At 42.7% G+C, this 17,943-nt stretch overlaps 2 protein-coding genes across 3 annotated transcripts in view; one reads left to right on the top strand and one right to left on the bottom strand.

The window, feature by feature from the left end:
* Lrp2bp (LRP2 binding protein) overlaps nt 1-4,099 on the top strand; it is a 31,627-nt gene extending 27,528 nt beyond the window's left edge. The window contains exons 9-10 of the mRNA XM_050147249.1: nt 1,692-1,866; nt 3,685-4,099. Of these exons, the coding sequence (XP_050003206.1) occupies nt 1,692-1,866; nt 3,685-3,750 (241 nt within the window). The 3' untranslated portion in view covers nt 3,751-4,099. The remainder of the gene's footprint in view (nt 1-1,691; nt 1,867-3,684) is intronic.
* Nucleotides 4,100-8,102: 4,003 nt separating this feature from the next.
* Nucleotides 8,103-17,943, bottom strand: part of Snx25 (sorting nexin 25) — a 101,689-nt gene continuing 91,848 nt past the window's right edge. For both annotated transcript variants that reach the window (XM_050147246.1, XM_050147245.1), the window contains 5 exons: nt 16,350-16,467; nt 13,359-13,425; nt 9,936-10,117; nt 9,275-9,375; nt 8,103-8,695 (listed from right to left, as the gene is read on the bottom strand). In XM_050147246.1, coding sequence (XP_050003203.1) covers nt 8,615-8,695; nt 9,275-9,375; nt 9,936-10,117; nt 13,359-13,425; nt 16,350-16,467 — 549 coding nt within the window. In that variant the 3' untranslated portion in view covers nt 8,103-8,614. The remainder of the gene's footprint in view (nt 8,696-9,274; nt 9,376-9,935; nt 10,118-13,358; nt 13,426-16,349; nt 16,468-17,943) is intronic.

The raw sequence follows: 17,943 nt of genomic DNA, 5'->3' as shown, positions 1-17,943 counted from the left end.
ATATATTATTTAAAAAACAAAGATTGAAGTGAACAGCCAGTATGGCTACCTCTGCCCATACTGAAAAGGGCAATTCTACGCCATTCACCTTCAGGATTTCAGAGCCATCAGCTGAAGTGAGTTTCTCACGATAAACTGACACACTGGAAATGCTTAGGAAGAAATCTTCATCTCTTCCTATACTCCTCAGTCCTGTACTTCCATTACTGTGTAGTTGAAATAAAGCTTCACGACCACGGTATTGTTTGGTTTACACAGTGTCTTAGGAATTCTTCGGAAACTCTTCTGAGTCCATAAGGCTCCATTCTATTGTCTACATATATTTATCCATGCTGTACAATCGTGGAGACGGACCCAGACAAACAGTCCACGGTGCTCTAGAGTGCCCACCAGACTGTGGGTGAGCTGTCCATAGTCCCAGACGTGTTCCCATCCCCCACCCCATGGAGGACCAGACATGGAGAGCTTCTCCCTTCCCCTCCCGGACATCTTAGCTTCCGGGCAGCAGGCCATTGAAGGAACCACCTCTGGTATTCCCAGCCAGATTCTGAACCAGAGAATCTGAGCCAGATTAGGATAGGTATGCCCATCCTAAGATTCTGAACAGTTCTTAAAACCTGCATTACATTGATTCCTTTGTTGTGTGTGCATGCGCACAAGCCATGGCATCCATCTGACGGCCAGAGAGCAACACGGTTGGACCCTTCCACTATGTGGGTCTTGAGGGTTAATTTAAACTCAGTTCTTCAGGCTTGGCAGTAAATGCCTTTGTGCAGATCTTAAAAATTTGTAGAACTTTGCATCTTTTTCCATATTCTTAATACCCCTAACGTTGTAGCGAATATGAAGCTGACCAGACGTCCTTCTCACACACATCCACGTATTTTTGTATAGTTTGCAAAGACTGGCTTCTTTCCTACTGAACTTTTTTTTTTTTTTCAAGAAAAACCTGCGAATTTCTTACAGCGTTAAAGCAGGCCTGTGTGATGACCGTAAGGTTAATGCTTCCGTGTATGATCCAAGGGTGCCATGTCTTACAGCAGCTTGGGCCCTGGGACCCTCGCTAGGAACAGTGAGGAAAGACAAACACGAGTAAAATGAAACTAGTCTGCTACCACCTCAACCCAGTGGAACCTCCGTGTTTTGTGCTGGCTGAAGGTTCTGGAGGGAACAGTCTCCAGCTGCAAACATCTGGGAGGAGGAAGCCGCAGCTGCTAGTCTTTGCACACACTTCAGCCGCTTTGCCATATCTTTCCAGCCTGGCCCAGTGGGTAACAGTTTTACCAATTGTCCCATGGGCCCGAGTCCTTGGAGTTTCTAGCATGGCTGTGCCCATGTCAAAATACACATTCCCCCATGACCTCACTCAGTCGGGGCTTCCTCTGCTCCCTGCACAAGGGAATACTGGGTTCTTTTTATTTTATCCCCTACTCAATTTATCCACAAGATGATATTATTCTTAAAATATTAATGAGCACGAAATTTCTTTGATGGCTGATCCCTACGAGTGTCCCCACCAGGAAGCTATGATCTAAGTTTGTCCCTGCCTGCTATTATTAGCAGATTGTATTACACATAACTTCACCCCACTGCAAACTTCTCAAAAGGGTAGGAGCAACATTTTGAGCAGACGGTTCTGTGAAAACATAAACCATGACTGATATCCTCTTAAATCTTTCACCTCCCTTCAGGATAGCGGACTACGATGAGGTTCACGACATCCCCATGATAGCGCACGTCACGGACTGTCTCCCAGAGTTTATCAGCAAAGGCATGGCCATGGCCTCTTTCTACTACGCACGGTGTCTCCAGCTTGGCTTGGGCATCACGAAAGATGAAGCATCTGCCAGGCACTACTACTCTAAGGTATGTTTGGGGATGATCTAGAAGCTGACCTAACTGGAAACCATTGCCTTTTCACTGTGCAGAAAACCTGTCTATGGTTAGTCTGCTGGTTATTAAGCTCAGATGATAAAAGTCCCATTTTGATGTAAACTAGTCTCCTTAAATTTGCTGCCACCTGCACCTTTAGGGCCTAAATGTTTGTGCCTTCAGCAAAATCAAAACCAAACCACGATTAAACCTACACCTCCATTCCAGTATTGTAATTAAATGTACATCCTAAAGCAGCACACCCAGGAGAAAGTTTCATGACTATGAGGTCATCAGTAATCAGTAACCCTTTCTCCTCCCTCTCCCATTTGAATCCACGTGGTCATTTTTAGATCTGAGATTTCAGTGGGGCTGGGGAAGGGGGACATTGCAGTGAATTTTTTAAAAACTGTGTGTGCTTTATGCTCCTATGTCCATGACAGTCTTGAGCACACATTAGAATGGCATCATAATTAACTCTTTATGTGGTTCTGTGGTCATAAGTCTTGCTGTATTCCAGGCTGACCTGGAACTCACGGCAATCCTGCCACTGTGGGCCCCCGAGATTCTGGAATGAGAGGCTAGTACCAGGCCTTATTTTGGAAGAAGTAATTCATAGCCTCTGGGAGTGGGATACCACCATACCTGCCAAAGCTCACGAGAGTCTTCTAGTATGGACACATGTCTACAAACCCTCAGCTACTGTGTTGGAAACAGCTTTCCAAAGTAACAAAAACAATGGATGTCTGAGGTTTTTACCACACACCATTCTTTCCATGTGAGAAATGAGTATGAGCAAAGGAGCTTTTCTAAAAATATAAACCTATTTGCACCATGCTAATCTCCAAACCAATGCAATTTCATGTTCTAGATCTGGGGGAACATCTAGTTTAAAGGACCCAGCATTTGGTATACACACTCTACAAGGGCAGTAAACAAACAGCAACATGAGAATGGTTTTCCACCTGCTGGGGATGAGAACCCCATTGCTGTGCACCAGCCTAGACGTAGGTAGACACAGTATCAGTGAGCCCACTGGAGACTATGGGAGGTGCTGACGAAGAGGCAGCAAGCTAGTGACACCATTTGAGGTTTATGTTTCATTAAGAGCCAAACATGAGGGCATCTTGACAGTGGTGGTCAAGTGTCCTGCACAAAGGAACTGTGGCGGGGAGGTAGGGGACTTGGAGCTACACCAAAGGAAGGCAGTAAGATGGCAGAGGGCCAGACGTCAGTCAGTCCAGGGACACTTGTCTGGTGGCAGCTCACTCTTCGAGACATGGCCACTTGGGTATCTCTAAGCAATGCACATTCTCACAGATCCCACGATGTTTCTAAAGTATGTGGAGGGAAATTTCAGCACAGTGCAAGGAAGAATCTTTTGGCTTCATTGTCTCAGAAACAAATACAGAGGTTTTTTTTTCCTTAGAAGATAAATTCTGGTCAAGAGTAAGAAGCTAAGCAAATAGTGTAAGACCAATGTCCTCAGCACTGAAGGGACAATTGCTGCTCCAAATGGTGCATGTAGCAGATAATCTCTGATGTTCCTGCCAAACACTTGACCTTCTAGAATCACGCACCCTATCCCTATGTAGGCATAATAAGACTGTTTTAAAATTGACTTATTATAGATTCTGTTGTTCACATATATAACAGCTTGAGACCAAAAGTGATTGCTATTTCTCTTGTTTTAATAATTCTTTAGTCTGAATTTTAAAATTGTGTGTGTGTGTATGTGTGTATTTTTAAAGCGAAGTACCAAGCAGTGAGAGTTTGTCAGATACCCGACTCTCTTCTCTCTCCACTTTGAAGGCTTGCCGTCTGAACCCTGCGCTGGCAGATGAGCTTCACTGCCTGCTTATCTGCCAAAGGATTTAGACCACAATGCATTTCAACAGAGACCGTCCATCCTAACCGGAAACAGCGTGCACATGCTCACAGCAGCTATGGCTGTTGTTTTCTACACCCCCATTCTATGATCTGGGGTATTTTACAGAAACGTCTCCTTCATTCTTCTGGAATTTGTACAAACCAAACTTTAGACACCAATTGAATTGCTGGAAAGAGTCCTCAGAGGGCCACCTCTTAGCCTAGAGTGGCCCGGACCGCCCTGAGTTTGAAATAATGCCAAGAGCAAGTGCCCCCTTGCCTTATTAAACAGTGTCTGAAACAACTTAGTAAGATTGAGTTTTGTGCTTTCCAAAGTACACGTGCTGCCGACTTAGTTAAAAACGTAATTTAAAAGCTTAATTATTTACATTTTCTTTGGCGTTTGTTTAATTTTATGAATTCTGATAATTTAAAAATGTTATTGAGTCATCTGAAACTTTTCACAAAATTAAATGAAGGCCAAAAACAATTTAAAGATTAGACTTCCAAACCCTTTTTGTAGAAAGTGTATAGTGTTTTATAACTTATTAAAAGATTCTTACAGATAACTGGCTAAGTTGTAAATTTTTTTAAAAAAATGAATTTAAGAAATTACTTAGCATCATGTCCCTCCAAATGTTCCCTCAAAGATCTTAATTAAATGAGCAAAAACCATCATGATCCCCGATAAATATAAGAATTACAGCATTATGCTTTTATTTGTATTCATTTTCTACATTTATTTTAAATCTTAGAAACACTTCTATACAAGATAAAATATGAAAAAAATATAAAAATCATTAACCAAAGGACTACATCTAAATACCGTTTTGTAATCTAGTCTGAGAATGCTAGATAAGGTTATATTATATTAGGTTAGCACACAAAGACATGGATTCCATAAGTGTGCTGCTATACTTTGTTCTCATTCCTTTTCCCCCACTGCCCTCCCTCCCTGGAGTCCACACAGCTAACTCTTCCTTCCCCAGTTAGTCTCGTGTGTGTGTGTGTGTGTGTGTGTGTGTGTGTGTGTGTGAGAGAGAGAGAGAGAGAGAGAGAAGAGAGAGAGAGAGAGACAGACAGACAGAGACAGACAGAGAGAAAGAGACAGACAGAGAGAGAGAAGACGAGAGGAGAGACCAGGTTTATGTAACAGCCTTGTCTGGCCTTCGTAGACTAGGCCGGCCTCGAACTCTCAAAGATCCTCCTGCTTCTGCTTCCTGGGAGTAAAGGTTTGCGCCACCACCACCTGGCTCCCTTCTCCTTTCTTATTACATATTTTCTATGGCTTATTTCCCACCTCTCTTACGATCCCTTCCTCTTCCTGTTGATTCTCTATTTTCATGAGCTATAAACACACACAGAGAAATACAAACATTGCTCTACACACGCGCGCGCGCGCGCACACACACAGACTTTCAGATCTCAGTTCCACATGAGAAACAACAGTTTGCTCTTCAGAGTCTTATTTCGTTTTACACAACGACTTCCAGTTCCATCGGTTTTTCTGACAAAGTGTTTCAGTTTCCATTACAGCTGCATCAAATCCCGTTACAATTGTTTCACATTTGCTCTGTCCATTCATCTGTTAATGGACATCTAATCGGGGATGGTGGACACTTATCTTGGTAGGGTGCTGACCCACATCCTTTAGGAACACACCCAGGAGTGGTATAGCTGGGCAACGTGGTAGTTCTTTTAGCCCATCTACTTGGTTGGGTGATTCTGATTTTTAGTGTTTAATTTTTGCAGTTTTTTTTTTACATATCATAGATATTAAGGATACTACTAGTTGGTAATTATTTCCCATTTTGTAGACTGTCTTCACTCTAACGACTGTCTCCCTCAGTGTGCAGAAATTCCTAAATACTTAGGAAATAAATTAGCCCACTTTTTCCATATATTTTGGTGGTCTAAATATTGTGTCAAAATTAAATTAGGCTAGGTGGCCGTTGGGAGGCAGAGGCATGAGGATCTTTTTTGAGCTTGAGGTAGGCCAGGGATAAGAAGAAAGACATTTTAATTAGCAGCAGGACTGTCTTAGTGTCAGTGAAACCTACCAAAGAAAACGTCACAGAGAAAACCAAGGTCCACCTGCTTTAGATTGTGTAGTGATGTACCACGCACCGCGCCCCCGTGTCTGCGCGCTGTGTGCTGGCACCCAGTTTGCAAGCTTTGGTCAAGGGGGCTGGAGGTTAAAATACACAGACACACACAGACAGAGAGACAGCGACACGGTTCATCCTTCAATTCCCCAAGAATGCTCCTTTATTGTGTTCAGGGGCAGATTATATAGAGATAGCCACGCCCCAACCAAACCCACCAGAAACCACTCTCCTGCCATCAGGAACTCCTGAAGGTCTTGTGCTCAGAGCAGCTGTAGGCACTCAGATCAGGGGGAAAACAAGTTGTTTACAAGAAATTCAGGATCTGGGGTCTCACTGCTCCCAACTGTGCTATGTCTGTGAAATTGTATTAAAAACAATATGTCTTAAAGATACCTTAATGCCTGCCTTTTGGCAGTATATTAACTGGTATGACTTTTAGAAATTTCAATGTCACTTTCTTTTGAAAAATTAAAATTTATTTTATTTGTATGGGTGTTCTGCCTACTTGTCTGTACACCACACACACACACACACACACACACACACACACACAAGAGGGTGACAGATCCTCTAGAGCTGGAGGTATGGATGGTTGTAACCCCATGTGGGTGCTAGGAATCGAACTGGGGTCCTCTGGAAGTTCAGCTGCTGCTCTTAACCACTGAGCCACACAATGTCATCTACAATGGCGGATAAATAAAAACAAATCTGTTAGTGGTGAGAAAATGGAATTTCTATGTGATAGTATCTGCTAGAGCGTCTGTAGAACAGAGAGCCTGGCCTTGGTTCTGCACTCAAGTACATGAATTGAACTTTGTTTTTATATAAAGAGAAGAAATAGTTATTCACTTCTGCATCCTATACGCAAGTTACAGACTTAAACCAACCCTGGAAAGGAGGCCTTTCCCTCTGCGGTCATCACATCGTGTCATTCATCTATGCCCTGGCAACGCTTGAGCATGCACGGGCAGCCCGTTTATGGCGGTTCTCCAATTGTTCCTATCCTGGGCAGTCCTAGATGCTGTGGTATTGTCACACCCAAGGTCCCACAGACTTCCTTTATCTTGTCTGTCTAATGTTTGGGGGTCTTCCTCTTCGTCCTATCCCGTGCACAAGGACATGTGCTCAGCTATGTTCATAGCAGCTTTGTTTGTCACAGCCAGAACCTGGAAACAACCTAAATGTCCCTCGACCGAAGAATGGATAAGGAAAATGTGGTACATTTACACAATGGAGTACTACACAGCAGAAAAGAATAATGACATCTTGAAATTTTCAGGCAAATGGATGAAGCTAGAAAACATCATATTGAGTGAGGTAACCCAGACCCAGAAAGACAATTATCATATGTACTCACTCATACGTGGTTTTTAAACATAAAGCAAAAAAAAAAAAACCAGCCTGCAATTCACAATCCCAGAGAACCTTGACAACAATAAGGATCCTAAGAGACATACAAGGATCTAATTGACATGGGAAGTAGAAAAAGACAAGTTCTCCTCAGTAAATTGGGAGCTTGGGGGACCATGGGAGAGGGGAAAGGAAGGGAGGAGAACAGAGAAAAATATATAGCTCAATAAAATCAATTACAAAAAAGAAATTAAAAAACTAGCCAACCTCAGTTTTGACTGAAGTCTCACATTTTAGTCGGAACCAAGGGCTGGAGATCTGTAACTACGAGACAATGAGACTTGTGCTGTTCAATCATCCGTCTTTCAGACCCGTGTCTCACCAAGAACTTGTTCATTACGAGCCATTAGTACGATAAACCTATATGACTTGAATATATTTCTTCTTTTGTTCAGACTGCAGCTTTGCCCTGTTTTCAGTATCTCTAGAAACCAGAGGAAGGATAGCGCATGATGCTGCTACTGCCTAACACAGTGACAAAGTGACAAATAATGGAAAAGCCCAGGAATACCGAGTCAGCGTCCATGGTCCCACTGACAACAAGGACACAATCCAGACCCTGGGCCTCACCCAATGGCCAGGGAGTGCACAAGATTTAGGCCACTTCCCTCTTCTGCTTCCCTGTCTTCGAGCTAATATTTCCCCAGTTCAGCTCACTTCTCATCTCCCCACCAATTTGGCCTCTTTTGTGCACCACACTCAGGCAGCGCACTTGGCACTGTCTTGCAGAAGTTCTCAGAGGGCAATGCTTTCTAAGGAAAGGCTCCCGACAGAGCCACCTTAGATGCACCAGTGTCCACGCTCTTGCTCCTTCTCTGACACAAGCTCAACGCCTTCCAGCACTGTGGTTCATTTTTAAATTTTATTGCTTCAAATGCTTCAAACTATGGGAAATCTTTGGTAAAAATAAAGACAATAGAATTTTCACAAACACTTTACACCGAGCATCGCACTATTCTTCAATACACGAGAAACAGGAATGTTCAGAGTTCTCAGCGAGGAGATTAACTGTACAGTATTCAGAGTTTGTCATTTAACAGCAAAACTGTTCTCATAAATATTTAAAATATTTCCTATGTTCTTATCACATATTAACATTTGTATTTCAATCAACAAATTGAGCTTTAGAGTATTTATATCATTTCAGTAAAAACCAGTAAGCATCAGTTTGCTTTTCTACTGCCTACCACAGCATCGGTCAGGCTCCCTCCGATTCCGCTTCTGTCACATAAAACTAGAGGGAGGCACGAAAATAAAAGTCAGTGTGGTTCTTGTCGGGCCCTCTGTGGAAAAGAGGAAAATGTTTCATGTCTATTATTACACAGACATTTCTCTGGTGGTTGGTTTGTGCGATCTCAGACTTGACCAGCTTTGAATTGATCCAAGTGTGTTCTCAGCTCAGGACACAGCTCGGCCAGCAGCAGCTCCATCAGGACCTGTCCCGCGGAGGAAAAGCAGAGAAGGGGCCGGGTGAGGGTTTACTCAAAATCTGTGCTCTAAGATTATTCTCAGTAAACGAGGGGCTCTCAAAAGAGTTCAGACAACAGAAACTCCATTTATTTCAGTGGTCTATTAGACACATCCAACTGTCTGTGACATTTAATATTGGTGTTTTTCCTCTGGTTTAGCTTTTTTTTTGGGGGGGGGTTGTCATGTAGCCCACACTGGCCTCTACCTCCTGAGTACTTGGATTATAGGCATGTACTACCACACCTGCCCGATATTGGTAATTCTAATCAGAGAAGGTTTCCTTTGCCAAAATAACAAAAACTTTAAGTCATGCAGAGACACTGAATCAGAAGTCACAGAGAATTCAGCGTGTGTGAAGAGGATGTTATGTCCCCTTTATGCTTCTTCCTCAAATGGGAGGAGAGGCAAAAATGAAGCAGAAAAAAACAGGCTCCGAGTTATAAGTCATAAACGTATTGAGAATATGAAGGATTACGAGTTATCCTAATTTGCTAACAGGAACATAAAATCCAAAAACGGAAGTCCCCTGGGGCTGGCTTACTCACATACAACAGGTGCTTATTGGCTCTCGTTTCTTGCAGTGCTTTGAATATTTTTATGATACCATGGCGGGCGTTTTGCTGTCCAACAAGGCTCTGAAGTGTATCTGGGAAAAGAAAGTTTTGTACGTTTTAGTGCACTGCTGAGGGATGAACTCAGGGCCTGGCGCATGTTGGGTGTGTTTGTTACTTTCCCTCTTGCTGATGATAAAATACTCTTGACAAAGCCACAGAGAGATAAGGGGCTTATTTTGGCTCACACTTTGAGGTGCAGTCCAGCATGGAGAGCAGGGGATGGATGCAGGTGCTCAGGTCACTTTCCCCTTCAGATTCAGACCGGACCTCACCCCAGGGGAGAGGACCACTTATGCATAAGGTAGGTTTCCTACCTGGATTAACCTAAGCCAGATAATCTCCCCAGACACACAAAGGCATGTCTCTCAGGCATTCAAAATGGGCATTTATGAAGGCTACAATTTTAGCATTTGCTATTCTTTAATAATTAAAATAGATGTGTTTTAAGCACATTTCCAAAGTTTCATGGTAAACTTTAAGCATTAAATGTGTTCTTCAGTGTCTTCTCAGCAGAGGGTGGGAAGCGGCCTCCAGGGAGGCACAGGGCATGGGCCCGAAGTGCTCATGTTCTTCTCTCTCGCCAAGGCCTCACCTGGAATGTTCTCGAGCAGCTTCTGCTGTGCTCTTTGTTTCGTCTCCTGACTTTGTGCTTCACTTCTGATTCTAGTTGGCGGCGCCAATACTCCATTGGGCCAAAAAGCATCCCGGAAGGTATTGATGTAGTAAACCAACATTTGCTCACTGAATATCCAGTTCACTGTATCCCGGATTTGTCTTTTAAAAGAAAAAAATATTGCTTGAATGAAGTTTTGAAAAACGGTATACTCTATTCTCAGAAGGCATTCGTCGATGGGTAGGTTAGGATCTAAAAGTTTGACGAATAAACTAATTACTTTTAAACCTTGGCTATGAACGCTATTGTTCACTTTGGCAATACTGGATGACCAAATCATTCCTGGGGTTCACATGTTCACATATTTTTCTGTTTTGTTTTCTTTCTTTATTGTTTGAGAATTTCATATACACACAATATGGGGTCTACATTTTTCAATGGCACCCACTTTTCCAAATGTTTGCCTTCCCATCAGGATAGACAAGAACAGACTGAGATGCATCCAAATCCACTTCCATACATTGATCACTTCTCCGGGAAGCTTATAAACCAGAAACACAAGCCCACTTCCTCAGCCTGGTGAGAAGTGGTTTGGGAAACACCCCTTGGGCACCTCAAGTCCTGGAAGAGAACCATACTTCATACTGGCCCCTTTGAGTGAGCATAGAAGAGAGTCCTGGGAAAATACCCTGGCCCAGAGAAAGCACCTAGTGCCCACTGGCTAGGAGCAAAGACACAACAATACCGCGTCAACTCCAAAGGGTCAGGGGGATGAAGCCTGGGTTGGGATACTCAGCCTGCCCAGTTATGCAGAAATGATCTCTACATGGTTCTCTCTACACAATCCTATTGGTTCAACTTTAACCATTCCCATGGAAATTAAAAAAGAGCCGGACTCAGCTGAAAGAGGGGGACATGGAAAGGGAAAGGAGCACCCTAGACTCCCCGGCCCAGAAGCCCCTGAGATCAAGCCCATGAATAAATGAACAGTAATCAGAAAGCGCTGTAAGACCCTGAAGTCTCAGTTAGATTTCTAAGAGTAAGAAAGGGTTTCAGGAGATCTCCAAATGGATGTTCCAAGCCCAACACTTCATACACAGTAATCGGTTAATGTTGGAAATGATTAAACTCTGTGTCAAGCTGCAATGTTAAAATAAAAATCAAACATGACCAAATACTGTGCGATTCAAATCTAGACAAATAATTTATCTATTTACGAAAAAAGTCACTGCCAACCTGCCCCACTGCCTGCCTAAGGAAGTTCTCTGGGCCATCAGCAACACATTGGATTTCTGCAGTTTTGCTCTCGGTTAATCACTGGCGCTCCATGAAGAAACTTAGGAAACAACAGGACCTCAACATTTTCTATCAGCCGAAAGCTTTTGAAGCAAACCAAGTGTATGAGACCATGGTTGCTTCCAGACAAGATGCCGACAAACACTGCTGCTTAATGTTATCATGTGTCATCTGCAGAAGGAAAAATATCAGGTGCTCCACAATTCCCGGCCTGCTAGCAAACCCTGTGGATGACAGCTGGAAGTTCCCTCCAAGAGGCTCTCAGGCAACAAGAACACTGCTTGACTATGCATCACGCACAAGCACATCTGCCCACTGTATGAGCTGGCGCCAAAGTCACAGAGGAACACGGCAAGTACAAGGAAACACATGAGTGAGCTCAAGTATGAGGGAAAAGAAGGCACCTGGAAATTTCTCTACGGCCTCTCAGTGCTAATGAAGTTTTCCCAAGACATAAACAATACGTTATATGGGCTCTTTCTCTGATTAAATGTTACTAACTTAACTATATAAGCCTCTGATGGACGACTTAAACTATGTTTTTTTTAATTCTAGAAATAAAACAGAAGTATTTGTTGTGACCACCAAGAAAGCACATTCTATGTATAAATCAATACATTTCAGTATTATATTAATATGTATTAAAATACATTTATAGAATTTCCTATAAAACTGTATGAATTTACATAATAAAACTATCACATTAACATCTCACCAATGTTCAACAGTAAGTTATTCACTTGGAAAAACAATATTTTCATCTCAAAACTTATTTTACAATACCAAAAACAGTGATTTATTTTTAAAATTCTTAGACATCCACTCACATTTCTGTTCTGCAGAAAATCCTAATGCTAATCTCTTGGAGATCTGTATTTTGCATGGTTATTTAGAAGAAGCTGACAATGGCAGTTGTAAATTCCAGGCACAGGGCTAATGTGAAACAGGAGTCACAGCCTGGAAGCCAGGTTAGTCTACTGTATGAACAGTATACTGGTGACATGGGGAAAGTCACGCCAGCTCTCGGTTCTGTCTCTTCACGATGAGAAGAAGCTAAAGCATTAGATCACCTCTGATAAAGACCGCCTGCACTGTGTGCCCTGACTGCTGCTGATGGCACGTTCTTGCAGCTTCTTAGCAAGTAATGCTGACTGACTGAGTTCTCACAGCAGACCCAGAGCCTTCATGAACAAATGCCAAACAGGGAACACTTCTGTAAACAACTTGAAAACACCCCGTAGACGATTACATGGACAAATGCTTTTCTGCAAGTGGATATTGCAAAGCAGGCGAGGATCTAAAAGGAGCGTGTGGTATTAGTGTGTGACAGACACCGCCTCCACCATGGACGCCCACATGTAAAGAAGAATTAACGCTTTAACACGACTTCAACTCTAAAAGTGAATGTATGCTTTGTATTTCTCTTCTCGCCCTCTGGAGAGTATCTTACTTTCATGGCGGCCAAATCATAGCCTGAGCCCCATTATGTGAGATGACAACAGAATACCAAGGCTCTCCGTGATCCAAATGGAACTTCTCCAGAGCAGCCTTCTGACCCTCACTGGCCAGCACGCTGGAGCTAGCACAGTTTTTGTCATCTAATTACCATGCGTGCTGCAAGAGAAATTCAGAACTCTGCTTCCTCACGCAGCCTCAGAATCATGTCAGAAACAAACACAAAAGAAGAAGACTTTCTGTTAAAAAATAATTCAATTATTTTGAGTGAGGTAACCCAGACACAGAAAGACAATTATCACATGTACTCACTCATAGGTGGTTTTTAAACAGAAAGCAAAGAAAGCCAGCCTACAAACCACAATCCCAGAGAACTTAAACAGTGCGGGCACTAAGAGAGACTTACACAGATCTAATCTACATGGGACGTAGAAAGTAGAAAAAGACAAGATCTCCTAAGTAGATTGGGAACATGGGGACCTTGGGGGAGGATTGAAGGGGATAGGAGAGGCAGGGAGGGGAGCAGAGAAAAGTGTAGAGCTCAATAAATATCAATAGAAAATGTATAAAAAAAATAAAAAAGGAAAAAAATCAACATTCAGACAAAGGGTAGCAACACATGGATTCAAACATTAATTCTGTATAACTCACTTGTTGATGGTTCTTCCAAAAGTGACCTGAACGAGAGCAATTAATGTTCTTCGCACCCATTTAAACACTAAAAAATAAACCAGAAGAAAATATTTACCACAGGATATTACAAGCATCACAATTTTACAGCTGAACGAAGCATACAGTCTTGCCATTTGATTCTGTCTGAATCTCAGCATCAACCACTGGCTCCACTTCTGGAGACTGGGTATGAGCTAGCAAAGGCCTGCTCACCTGGAGACGGGGTATGAGTTAGCAAAGCCCTGCTCAGGAAACTCTTGACTAAGCTTTCGTTTTTCAATAGGCAAATGGAGAAGTGAAATTTAGGAGGATCTCCCCCTCTTTTTTCTTTTATTCTGCCCACTAAAGAGCTGAAATAATACTTTACTTTCTATGCCCTGTGATGTGGGATGCCCCTCTGTATGCTGTGAATATTTTGTATCACCATTGGTTAATAAAGAAACTGATCTGGCCTATTGCAAGGCAGAATAGGCTAGGTGGGAAATCCAAGCAGAGACAGGGAGAAAGAAGTCAGAGTTGGGGAGACACCAGCAGTCACAGGAGAGGTAAGATGCCAGTAAGCCACGGGGCACGTGGTGAGGCACAGATTATTAGAAATGGGTTAATATATATGTAGAGTTAACCAGTAAGGAGCCTGAGTCTACAGCCAAACAATTATAATTAATATTACGCCTCTGAATGATTATTTCATATGTGGCTGCAGGGACCACAGGTGGGAGAGAAACCAGTCCAGCAGGACCAGACAGAACAAAGAAAAGAATTCCAGCTATATCCCGGGGCTGCTGATGGCATGCCCGGCCCCCACTGCAGACAGTGCAGTTACTGTTGTAGACTTCTGCTTGGCTTCTGCTTCCAGTTTTCTAACAGTTCTCAATGAGAAATGTCTGTATGCAAATGCTGACAGACATGACCAGCTATGAGTGAAACGATGGGTCTAACGTCCCCCTGAGTTCTCGAGTCTGTTCAACATTGTACTTTTATATCTTATGTGTGGGGGGCAAAAAAAAAAAAAAAAAAAAAAAAAAACAGGGAAGACCACAGTCCTGAATAATATGGGAATTCTTTTCCTGCAACTCTTTCCAGAGCAGCTGGGCATACGTCAGGCTCCTCAACTGGAAGAGGATGAGAATGAAGGGAGCTTGTATTCCTCCATCCCTAAAGGTGTTTTCTGTGCACGAGGGCTTCTGCCCATCACAACTTTTATTACTACCACAGAGAGAGACATTTCATAGGTGTAGAATATCAATGTAAACAAAAGGCAAAAAATGGTATACTTTTATCTTCATAAATTTGAATACAAACTAATTTTCTAAATTTGTATTTTCATCTCTAGCCCCTGAAATGTTTGGCTACTAGCACAGGAAGAAGTAAAAAATTCAGACTTGGCAACAATGGAGCCAAAGGTCCAGGCCATCTGATACAGTAGTGAAAGTTAAGAGGAGTAAATTCCCAAAGATGCTTTCTCAAGGGCGACCACACATGAGCAATAATTGACAGAGAGCCGACAGGGTAACTACTTCTGAATGATTCTCAAGGCCTAGTTAAAAAACAATCTGCGCCGCCCCCCCCCCCCACACACACACACCAATAAAAGTCAAGCCATGAATTCAGAGCCATGCCTCAGCGATGCCTGGACCTTCAGTGTGGAAGTTTCTGGAATAGCACCAAGTATGTGTTTATTTTAGGCTGGCCTTTAGGCTACAGTGAACATTTCTGTTCGTGATGATAACTTTGCTTGGCCTTTCTAGGTCAGGAGAGAGGTAGTTCATAGCCAGCGGTCTAATCACAGATGGAACTCTAGGAAGGATGCCTGACAGTTGAGGGTTTTAAAATAAAAATATGCCTTACTAGGTCCTTCTGTATTCTGAACATAAACAGGAACCAAAACGTTTGGCCCAGTTCTGTGCCATCACTGGTATCTCCTCACTCTACTCCTTTTCCGGTTCTCTCTTGGTTCCCCAGCTCCCACCTGCCCAAAGGGCCCTTGCCTCCTTTTAAAGCCTTGTTTGTTTAAAGCAGAGACAGCTGCAGCCGCCTGAGGAGTCTGCTGAAGGCAAACGCATCGCATCTCAGAATCAAGGCCGTTCTATTTATTCCTCTCAGAAATGTCACTGACAAAGCCAAACACCCATTCGACTGAGGATGAGCATGCTAAAATGCCAGCATTTAGAGCCTGCTAAGGCTGTGACCGGCTCTGACACATTCACGGTGTGCTTTTGTCTCTGAGTTTCTGGAGAAGAACACACCGATGCAACCAGATAGAACGCTGCATGCTCACTGCTCCCACCTCTGTGGGAAGTAGGAAGACACATAGATTTGTGGGTAAGACTCCATTAAAGAAAAGAAAGACTGAGTGGAATACTATTGTTTTCTGAATATACTGAATCATGTTAAAAATCAGCGACTATCTTAAAATAATATAAAATGCGACAAGGCTGCAAATTTTTCATCTGAAAGAGTTTAATATTTGGATGTTATTTTATCATGAGAATTTCTAAAGTTTATTTTAGCTTTAATTTCAGTTATTGAAATTAATCTACAATGAACCTTCATATATTAAGCATATATATCAAATATGAATATTATATATGTGTACATATATATATATCTACAATACCACCCTGGCATCAAAACTGCACCTTTAATAATAGGCTATGCAAGTGATTTTTTAAAATAACTTTTGGTGATGAGACAATGAAGCTACACTGAGTCACATGAAAAGAGTTCAAAGCATTCTCTCTTTTTAAATTCAGAGGCGCACAATGCTGAGTAAACCAGGAACCCAGGTTTGAGGAAGACAGAAATTCTCTGTCCTAAGGGTGTGCCTTCAGCACCAAGCATGAAGTACAACCCTGCATTGTCTCTAAAGCGGCTGTCACATTAGAACACTTGCCGGGTGGATGAACACATGGAATCCATGCCAGGAGGAGAGGGATGGTAACCGTATCTCTAACCAGCAAAGAAACTTACTTCCTCGGAGTTCAAAAATCTCCCCGATCAGCATGAAGCACGGCTCAGCCAAGGCCTCCTTCTTCCCATCCACATCGTCCCCATAATCTGACAGGTCACTGTCTTCTTCCATCTCCTCCTGGGGTATAACAACACCGAAGGCAGCGGCAGGTTACCCAAGAACTCAGTACACCATACAGAGATGACTTCCTCTGTCAAGTACAGACTCCACTTCATTCTAGCCTTTTCCTGTTGCTTGACTTTTAAACTTCTAAATCTATCCATGTTCAGGTTGGAGGATAAACTGCTTCTACCCTCAGGGAATAGCCTGACTCTATAGCCAGAATCAAAGCTTAAAATAAGCAAACTGGGGGTGGGGGTGGGGGGGTGGTTCACTCTTTAAATAACCAGGGAATTAGTAATACAGTTTTCTAAAGAGGATGAGGTTTTGTTTTGTTTTGTTTTTTGATTTTTTGAGACAGGGTTTCTCCGTAGCTTTTTGGCTCCTGTCCTGGAACTAGCTCTTGTATACCAGGCTGGCCTCGAACAGAGATCCGCCTGCCTCTGCCTCCCGAGTGCTGGGATTAAAGGCGTGCACCACCACCGCCCAGCAGAGGATGAGGTTTTATTTTTTCCACTTTGAAAGACTTTTAACTAAAATGGTTTTTAAAGTTCACTGCTCTTAAAAATATAAGCATTTTAAGGTAAGTGAGGTATTTTTAAAGTTCTGCTTCAAGCATCTACTGTATACTTTAGATAGTCTCATTTCCTGATTTACACGCCAGCATATGTCAGTCCACACATTAGACGCCAGGCACCAAGCCGGTGCACATGAGTGCAGTAAGGTCCAGAATCTTAGTGGCCCACAGTGGTCGGCAGAGACTGACATACACAGGAATGGCAGTTTTTGTAAGAGATGAAGTGCTGCCCAAATCCTAGGCAGTGAAGACAGCTAAAGATGGTTATTTTAATGTCCACAAAGAAACCAAAGGTGAAAGCAAAGCCTCCAGTATCAAGAATGATTACATCTTGTCCCATGGATCACCCATACACCACATGGTATTGTCAAGGCTATTGGTTACTCACCACAACCTGATGGTAGGCCCTATGGCTGAAAACAACTCCTGCTTATGTCATTGAACACAGAGAAGTTACCTGGTTTCTAACTAGAAGCTTCACCACCACTGACTAATATTCATTGTGCTGGAAGATACTCTGAATGAGACCAGACAAGAAAAGTAGTTATCAATATCACCCAGCTACAAACCCTGAGGTCTACAACAGGAACCGGCCTGAATGACATATCGGTACAGTAGTGTCGTAAGCGTTATGGGAGTAACCAACCTTTTTCTTTTTCTTTTGGTTAACTGGATTTAAGGCCCACTACATGAAATGGAACCCATATCTGACACCGCTAAATAGGCCAAAATAAATGAGAGTACACAGAGGATGGGCCTATGGGGAAAACCTACTACTGTTACTTAGCTAAACGAATACAGCAATTCAATGACTACTGATGGCAGATCTGTGCATTACTCTCCCCTCATCAGAGAAGTTCCTTCTTGCAGTGATGGTAATTAACCCAGAGACCCAAAACTGAACAATGTGCAGAGAG

The sequence above is a fragment of the Alexandromys fortis genome, unplaced genomic scaffold (assembly GCF_014885135.2).
Source record: "Alexandromys fortis isolate MF-2015 unplaced genomic scaffold, M_Fortis_MF-2015_v1.1 scaffold_32, whole genome shotgun sequence".
Lineage (NCBI taxonomy): Eukaryota > Metazoa > Chordata > Mammalia > Rodentia > Cricetidae > Alexandromys > Alexandromys fortis.
This window is presented reverse-complemented; position numbering and strand designations above follow the sequence as displayed.